The 9,212-nt window shown below is 34.9% G+C and overlaps 1 protein-coding gene across 1 annotated transcript; it reads left to right on the top strand.

Annotated features, from left to right (window-relative positions):
- Positions 1-4,586: 4,586 nt before the first annotated feature.
- On the top strand, positions 4,587-5,346 carry LOC149209131 (receptor kinase-like protein Xa21). The gene is made up of 2 exons (XM_089398523.1): positions 4,587-4,779; positions 4,886-5,346. The coding sequence occupies exons 1-2, from the start codon at positions 4,587-4,589 to the stop codon at positions 5,344-5,346; spliced, it is 654 nt and encodes a 217-aa protein (XP_089254649.1).
- The last annotated feature ends 3,866 nt before the right edge of the window (positions 5,347-9,212 follow it).

Raw genomic sequence — 9,212 nt, 5'->3', positions numbered from 1 at the left:
TACCGCATCATTGATCTTGTACTCTACAATGTATTACCTTTAACTAATTTGCTAGGGAGTTGTTGGGGAAGGCATTTACCATCAACAATAATGGTTGAAAAAAGGAGAAAATCATGATAGATAAGTTTCCCTCCCATTAATATCAAAATTCACTCCAAAAATAATAAATTTACTTAGGTAACTTACGGAATTCCATCTACCCACAAAATATTCTCAACCTTGGAGGCAAGAATCACCTAAGTGTTGTGAGAAATTCAAGGGTTGTGAAACATAATGATGATATAATGTTACACTTTTAAAAATGAAAACAACACGAAATCTTACATAATGATGATATAATGTTACACTTTTAAAAATGAAAACAACACGAAATCTTTGTTTTTCTTTTAGTGGATGTCATTAATAAAAGCTAAAGGCCAAAGGTGAGATCAAAAGTGCCCATTCAAGGCCAACGCAAATTGGTTAATATAATAGGATAATTGTAATTGGTTTAATGGTGAGTAGAAAGATGGGGAGGGAAGCATGCATCCCAAGCCTCCTCCTTCCACTCATTTAGGAAGTATACGAAAATAATAATTAGATGTTATATTCGAAAGGTAATATAATAAGAATAATTATATTAAGCAAAGTAAAATAATAATTAGATACGATATTAGAAAAGTAATATGATATACATAATTATATTTTGGTTGACTAATATAAGTTGATAAGGCCTTCACCGTAAAGGATAAGTCTTTGTTGCTAAACAAATAGTGAAGCAACAACTAATGAAATAAGGATATGCTTAACTAACAAGTATTAATGAGTATGAAATTAATGGTCATACACTCCATCACGTCAATAACAATGGAAATGTGGGAGGAAATGAAATGAAAAAATTAAATGTAGTTTACCACTTTTATCAAGAAGGTGGAAAATAAGTTTCAACGTCACAATAAGTAAGTATTCCACTCCATTTTTCGCAACTTTCTTGGATGCTAAATTTGGTGATATGATGTTTTATTTACCACTTTTCCCAATTTCCCTGGATAGTAAGAATTTGGATGCTAAATAATTGGTGAAACAAAAAAGTGTCGTGCTCCACTTTTTAACAATTGGATGAGGAAAACACCTTCTCCCACAATGTTCGATAAATAATTAAAACATAATATTCGATAAATAATGTTCTTTCTTCTAATGGATGAAAGTTCTTTGTTTTCATTATATCCTAAACACAATAATTGACTAGCAATGGTAATATCAATATGGTCAATAACCAACAAGGCTCAACAAAGACCATGAATCCGCTAACCTTCATAAATTTCCAAATAAATATTGCAAATATTGGGTCACTAATTCAATTGAAGTGTTGGTAGCAAAGTTTAACCAATGAAGGGTCATGATGGAGATCAAGATGTGAGTGCCACTATTAATGACACTATAATAAAGTTAATTCAATAAATAAAGAGCTTTGGTTCTATTCAACATTGTGATGATCTCCAATTAGCATTAATTTGATTTGGAGTGAGTTCAGGAACTCAAAGGTGATGTTTAAGTATGTCTAATCCTAAACTTGTAATTGTAATAATATCGACACAATATTCACAAGAGGAGATCTTTATGGTACCTCCAAGACTAGAGAATAGCTTTGATGATAAGCGTGCTTCATTATCCTCAGATGAATCAACCCAAATCATTATACATGGTGGCTCTGTAAGCTCCATGAATGGAAATCACATGAGTTACTATTAAAGAGGATTTAGTGCAAGTCGTCATGTCGAAGTCCCTTCCCCTTATTGTAGTTCAATTAAGGTATTCACAAGCGACGAGATTTCCACAAAGAGCAACACATCAATTTCCTATTGTTTTTTATCTTCTTAATAGTATAGTCTTCACACAAAGGATTGCTAGTAGCCAACTATTACAATAACTTTCTCTAGACAGAAATTTTGGGGACTATATCCTTGTTGGGGATAGTTGATTTTCTTCTCTACACACTTGAATTGGTTGAACAAGAAGTGACCATTCTACTTGAATTCTCTAGGATACTTATCATTCAAATTCTTCCTATCTTTGGTATCTTGCATAGATGAGGGCACACACTTCTTAAATCTCTTAAATCAATATATGGAGAATACCTTTAATGAGTCTCAAGTTCCTTGTATTCTCAAAACCTCTTGGTTATATTTACTGATATGAAATGAATGGGGGTTTTAGGCCTTCTTCAACTAAAAATAGTGCCACATCTCTTCAAATTTCTTCTTGAAGACTTGTCCAATGATGCAAAACTAGGTTGTACATGTAGACAAAAAGTAAAGAATAATGATGTGCTTGGGCATTAATTTATAATTTACAAGCCCTATTTCACTAAAGTTATTATATTTTCTTAAGTTAGTGGAGTAGCTTGAATTGATATATGTGCTTGGGCATTAATTTATAATTTACAAGCCCTATTTCACTAAAGTTATTATATTTTCTTAAGTTAGTAGAGTAGCTTGAATTGATATAAAACCAGCATAGATCCATCTTAAATACGGATCTAACATGAGCCGAGAGGGATCGAGTTTCTTCATGTGCAAATTTTTTTATGAACATGCATTATTTAATTTTTTTGTAGTTATTTATTTATTTTTTAATTTTTATTTGGGCCCACATGAGCAAAATTTCAACTTTGATGACAGAAGGACAAGGTTACACATCATACTACGCTGTAAAATGAACCTATCTGCTTAATTAGTTAGGGTTGGAGTTAAGATTTTCCACTTTCCTGCTTTCTCGACTTTCCTGTTTAGGTGCTCCACTTTCCGACTTTCTCGACTACTTTTACTTTTCGCTGACCCTGTGGAAAATGAGTTTAGGTGCCCCCACAGAGGATGTTTAGGTGCACCTCTTTCCCTTTATAAATAGCTCTTACATCCAACTCCAAATCACACCATTGCCCCTCTCCCAATTGCCTCTCTCCCCACGACAACGATCATGCCGTTTCTCTCTTTTCATTTTCTTGAAAGTTATGTAAGTTATCATTTCTTGAAAAGTTACATTTACCTCACAATGATCTTGATAGTGGCACCACTACAACCATGTCCTTTCTTGTAGCTCTTACCAATTGTTCCCACCTACAAGAAATAAGCTTGAGGAACAATAAACTAAGTGGTGTCTTACCTCTTGACATAGGACACCTTTCTACCAATTTGTCTTTCTTGTCATTAGGAAACAATAGAATAAAAGGAAACATCCCTCCACATATTGGTAATCTTACCAGCCTAACCTATCTAAATTTAAGTAGAAACCTTTTGACTGGAAACATTCCACCATTAGGAAACCTTAAAATGATTGAACGATTGTGTTTAAGTAACAATAGATTAGAAGGAAACATCCCTGACGACTTTGAACAATTACAACACCTTGGGCTATTGGAAATGAGTGAAAACAACCTCTCTGGAACGATTCCCAATTCCCTTGCACCCCTTAAACAACTAAGAAGAGTCCTCCCCCATCACAACCAATTATCAGGAACCATACCTACCAGCTTAGGAAGTTGTCTAAATTTAGAATTGCTTGACCTATCTCACAATATGCTCACTGGTAGCATACCACGAGAAATCGCCGAACTTTACAATTTACATTTCTATTTGAACTTGTCATGGAATTTATTAGAAGGCTCCTTGCCCTTAGAGATTGGTAAAATTGCAATGGCTCAAGCTATAGACATTTCTTCCAACCGATTGATTGGGGAAATTCCACCAACACTTGGAAGCTGCAATGAACTACAATCATTGAATTTATCTCAAAATTCCCTCCAAGGCTCTATTCCAGATTCCTTTGAAAAATTACAAAGCCTCATGAGCCTAGATCTCTCTTCCAACTCCTTATCAGGTACAATACCAATTACTCTTGAGAAGCTGAAAATGCTTCAATTTTTGAATTTGTCTTTCAACCACCTCACAGGGGAGATTCCGAAAGGAGGGATTTTTGCAAATCAAACAAGTGCCATCTTTTTAATTGGAAATCTCAGTCTTTGTGGACCACACATATTCAATTTATCTGCATGTCCAATGCCAAGAAGTCATTTTCCATTTGTGAAAAGAATATCACTGCCAATCATTGGAGCTCTTGTTTTTATACTATGTTGTCTACTTTTGGTATACTTTTGGAAAGGAAATATACATATGGAAAACTTTGATTTCTCACAAGCTATTTTCCAAAAGCTAGTGCACCAAAGGATCTCATATCAAGAGCTTCACATAGCAACTAATGGGTTTTCCAATGCGAACTTGTTGGGAAAAGGAAATTATGGGTTAGTGTATAAAGGAATTTTGAGTGATGGTTCATTTGTTGTTGTTAAGGTTCTCCAGTTGCAAAATGAACAAGTTGAAAAGAGTTTTAAAGCAGAATGTAGTGTCTTGCAAAAGGTTCGGCATAGAAATCTGGTGAGAGTCATAACTTCATGTTCCAACCTCCAATTCAAAGCTTTGGTGTTCGAGTTTATGCCTAAGGGAAGTTTAGAGAATCATTTGTATCCTGATAGAGATGATAATAATGATGAAGATTTGTGTGAATTGAGGTTGAAAATATGATTAGACATTGCCATAGATGTGGCCCATGCCATGGAATATCTTCACCATGATTCTTTTGTGCAAGTAGTTCATTGTGATATAAAACCCAGCAATGTACTTTTGGATGAAGACATGTCAGGTCATGTCACAGATTTTGGTATTGCAAGGCTAATTGGTGCAACCTCAAATGATTCACTTACATCATCACTTGCTTTGAAAGGATCAATGGGCTACATTGCCCCAGGTATGACTTTTAAAACAATACTTTCACTTGTCTTTTCTCAGTAATAATTTTGTATTATATGGATTGGTTAAGTAAATTTTGATGATTTTTTTTAATATTAATGCAGAGTATGGACTGGCTGCGACAATTTCCACAAAAGGAGATGTTTATAGCTTTGGTATTTTGTTACTAGAAATGCTTACTAGAAAGAGACCAACTAGTGACATGTTTGTTGGAGAGCTAAATTTGCACAAGTGGGTGAGCCTTGCATTTCCAAATAGAGTGAAGGAGGTAATTGATGAATTATTTTTTGAAGAGGTGGATGAATATGATTTTGAAGAAAATAATATATACAATTGCCTCCTTTCTTTGCTACATGTTGGTTTGAGTTGTTCAAAAGATTCACCTGAAGAAAGACCAACCATGAGAGAAGTGGCAATGGTATTGGAGAGTATCAGAAAGGACTTGATGGCAACTTCAGTTCCTTCTCAAAGATTGAGACGAAGCATATCTAATTTGCTTAGCAATTCAAATGAAGCAAGCAATGTTGCAATTGCCTCAAATGATCAAAGTTCTTCTACAACATAGTTTGTGCAAAGCACAATAGGCAATGATTTGAGTCTTGTTAGTTTGCTTACAATAACTATGATTTTTTGTAATTATGTACTATCTATTTGTAATTATTCTTGACATGAAAATTATATGGCTTTACAATAGTACATTATGGAGATTGTAGATCTACATTTTGTTTCACTTGTTATCCATCTATAAGTCCAATATTATATCCATGAAGTAATCTCTCCAATAATAGTTACTACCAAGAAATTATTGCATGCTTTTTATACCTATAAGTGAAAATATTGTTATTTAAATTTAACATAACATATAAAAATGATTTCTAACCTAATGAAATGTTTGTGTGTATTGTTTTAGATCCTAACTTATTGTTTTACATTGTTTACTAAATGTTATAAGTTGAATTTCTAGTTTAGTTCTGAATTTGAATTGGTTGTACTCTTCAAGTATACCATATTGGTCTACAACTAATGAAACATAAAGATAAATGTTGCGAACCTATAACCTACTAAGCAATTTCTATTCATATTTAACATCTTGCATATCTTCCCATCTTAAAGAGATGTCCCTATCCTTTTGACCTTTTTATGTCCTTAATGAATACTTGTAGGCCATATAGGTACTTTCTAGAGCTCTCTACATTTTTGAATAATCACTCTAGCATATATCATAGATCCCAATGAAAACTTGGAATTGTTATTACTATTATTGTTAAAGGGAGGCATTTTATGAAAATGAAGGTTTTAGGCTAAGTGGTCCTACTAGCATCAAATAGGCACAAGATTTTCTCAATATTGTATAAAGGTATGATTATTTCAAAATAAGAAGTCACAGTGAAGCTATTTTCCATTCCTCATATTTCTTAATGGCATGCTTGTTTCCCATGTTAGTGATACTTTTATATTAATTTGATAAAAATGATTCACATACATGGATACTTCATATCTTAAGATTGCTATGTCAAATATATTTTTACAAAGATATTTGTTCTTAACGTGGATTTGGTTGTCATCCTTCCTTTTTCCAAAGAAAATTTAAAGGACAAAATTTCTCCATGAGTGCAATTTTAAATGTTTAAAACATAACTTAGCATGACATTTATATTTGTAATTTATGCGTTAAAATATAATGATTTTTCATAGGAATAGTACTTAGCCAATACATTTATAATGAAGGGAAAAAGTCATGCAATATTTTATACCCAATGTCTACAATTGCAATAGTCATTTACCTTGAAAATTTTGACCATGTACAATTCTTAAATCTGCATAGTAGTTTTAGAAGATTCATTTCTCCTAAATATTTCTATATACCTTACAACTACAACTTATAATGCGTTCATGGATGGCTACACTTTTATTTTCATAGGTAGTGCATAGTACTTAATAATATTGGGTGCCTATTCCTTAGGGTATATGTTACTATTGGGTTTGGCTCTTTGATCACTATAAGAGGATTTTTAATAATATGTAGTGATACTCCATACAAGGCTAATGTCCTCTAACCTTGGGAGGATATGAAAAATATAAATCCACATCTTTCATTTCCACTTGTTATAGACATTTTTGTGCCTTACAGCTATAAGCATGAAATGTCCATAAACCAAGGGATCCTAAGTCCCTAAAGATGTTGTTCTAGCTCCTAAAGAAACAAGGTCAACAAATTACAGCTTCTCCCAGAAGTTCTCCACCAGAAACTGCTCAAAACTAGTCGAATCAGGGTCAATTCAGATGCGCCACTAGCTGCCTGCGTTGCAAAGCACCCAAATACACTGGCTAGGTGCGTTGCAACGCACTTGAATGCACTACCAGGATGCGTTGAGCGGGAAATGACAAATGGCAAAGTCATTCAACGAGGTGGAAAGACAATGGAAGCTTCCAGAATCTTCTCCAATGACACTTGCCTCACTGAATTCGACCAATGATGAGTAAGAGGCTCTCAGTCTCCAAGTGGAAGCAAGAACTGACAGAGAGAAGCCACAAGTCAAAACATAAGCTGACTCATCCTCTTTGCATACATCTATATATGGATCCCTCATCCCAGAGATCCAGGAGGCTGGAATTTTGTACTTTGCAGAGAATTGCTGTTGGTTTTGAGATTGAGATTAGTGCATTGGGTGATTTATGCTTTGTTGGAGGTGAAGAAGGGATTCCTTTGCTGGGAGGTAGATGCTGGATCGGGACTCACTTGGTTGTATCTCCTCCTGGATCTTCTTATCATATCAATAAAACTATTTGAGTTTCTCCTACATGCTGGTGTATCAATGATGTTTTGTTATATTTGCATGTTTAGCTTAAATATGATCCTAAGCTATTTATGAATGTAAATCTATGTCTTTGTGTAGTTTTCCTCTTCTGTGATCTTGCAGGAACTTGGTGAAGCTGGGCAAGTAAGGGAGCAGGCAGCGAGAAGCAAACAAAGAGGAGAGCGATTGGATCAACAAACTAGCGCAAGACACAGGTTAGTTCATCCTTCCTCTTCGTTTACATTTCATAAAGAAGAATACGAAAGTAGTTTTCCTTGTTTGTTGCTAAGGCACTGTCACACCTTAGAGTGGGATAGGGGCGTTCTGAGTAGATACTTTTCCCAACAACAAAATGGCGACTCCGCTGGGGATCGTGTCTAGTTAGTTTATTTGTGTTTCTATTGTTCATCTCATAAACTCAGGAGTGGCGAATCGAACTGCATTTGCCATTTACAAATGCAAAGTAGAGATCTGCTACTCTAGTCCATTCACTGGGCCTGTTTATGATCTGAACAATTGATCCACAAATGCTCTAATTTCCCTTTGTGATAGCTCTTAGTCCTCCTTTAAATCATCCCTCTGATTGCTTTTACTCGGCCAAAAACCATAGATTAAACTGCAAACCGTGACCCAGAACCCAGAAGAAATTCTCGTTTCTGCTTCAGCGCAGGCTCTGTGAAGAGATTCTGCATTTCAACGCAGGTCCCGAGAGGGCTACCTGCGCTGCAATTCAGTTTCTCTGTGCAACAGGTGCGTTGATCAGCCTAGCCCTGCCTAGCTGAGGTTCTTTGCTCACTTTTTCCAGTTTTGCCTCTGATTTTTGCAGCCTGTTATCAGTGTGTGTACCTATCTGAAAACCCCTTTTCTTTGCCTTAATTCCACCTCAGTTGTATAAAAGAAACTGTATTTGTTTTTGTGTATTTGTTACGTCATTTATAGTTTCCCATTGCAAAAGTAAACTGATCATACTGTCGCCCTTAGATCTAGATCTGTCGTAAGTGTCGTTTTGATCTTAGGAGAAAGTTTATTTGCTGTTGACAGTTGATTGCGCTTTTACTTTTGCCTTTTGGTTTGAATTTATGAATTTCTAGTGTCGAAACAAGTGTTTACTTCAAAATCATAAAGTGTCGTAATCGTCTCTACCTTTTGATTTCGAAAAGAAGCTTGTTTGTGTTTTTCACTTGAAATCGAATTCAAATTTGTACAACAACTTTCCTTTTAGGCATCAATATTAAGAAAGTGAAAAACAAATACATGCACAAGTGCATTTGCATATTGATAGTTTGTATGGCTTGATTTAGGAAAAGTGCATTTACAGTGTGCTCTTTGCTCTTTGAGAAAAGATTGTGTCTTTCTTTTCCCCTTGTAGCTAGGATTTTCATTGTTGAAAAGAGATAAAAGCTTGCTTATCATCTTTAGACTGCATTTAGGAATTACATCTACATCTCGTGGTGATCCAAAAAGGCAAACTTCTAAGAAATATCAACCTAAAATAAATTGAATGAACTTAACAACGCTTTGTAACTTAACACACAACATAGAGGTCTAGGCTAGAGACGTGTTCCGGCGTCGTAAAGGCTCGTAACTGTTGTCCTCGCTGTTGGTTGGGTGATTCCTCCACTGTGAGACGATA

This window comes from Pinus tabuliformis, chromosome 1_2 (genome assembly GCF_031772625.1).
Source record: "Pinus tabuliformis cultivar Carrire ecotype Pingquan chromosome 1_2, CPIR1, whole genome shotgun sequence".
In the NCBI taxonomy this organism is placed as follows: domain Eukaryota; kingdom Viridiplantae; phylum Streptophyta; class Pinopsida; order Pinales; family Pinaceae; genus Pinus; species Pinus tabuliformis.
The sequence above is the reverse complement of the archived record's forward strand: the minus strand, read 5'-3'. Positions and strand labels throughout refer to the sequence as shown.

Coding starts and splice junctions, on each gene's coding strand:
- LOC149209131 (XM_089398523.1), top strand. CDS start 4,587: ATGGAATATCTTCACCATGATTCTTTTGTGCAAGTAGTTCATTGTGAT. Junction 4,780..4,885: donor AATGGGCTACATTGCCCCAG/GTATGACTTTTA, acceptor ATATTAATGCAG/AGTATGGACTGGCTGCGACA.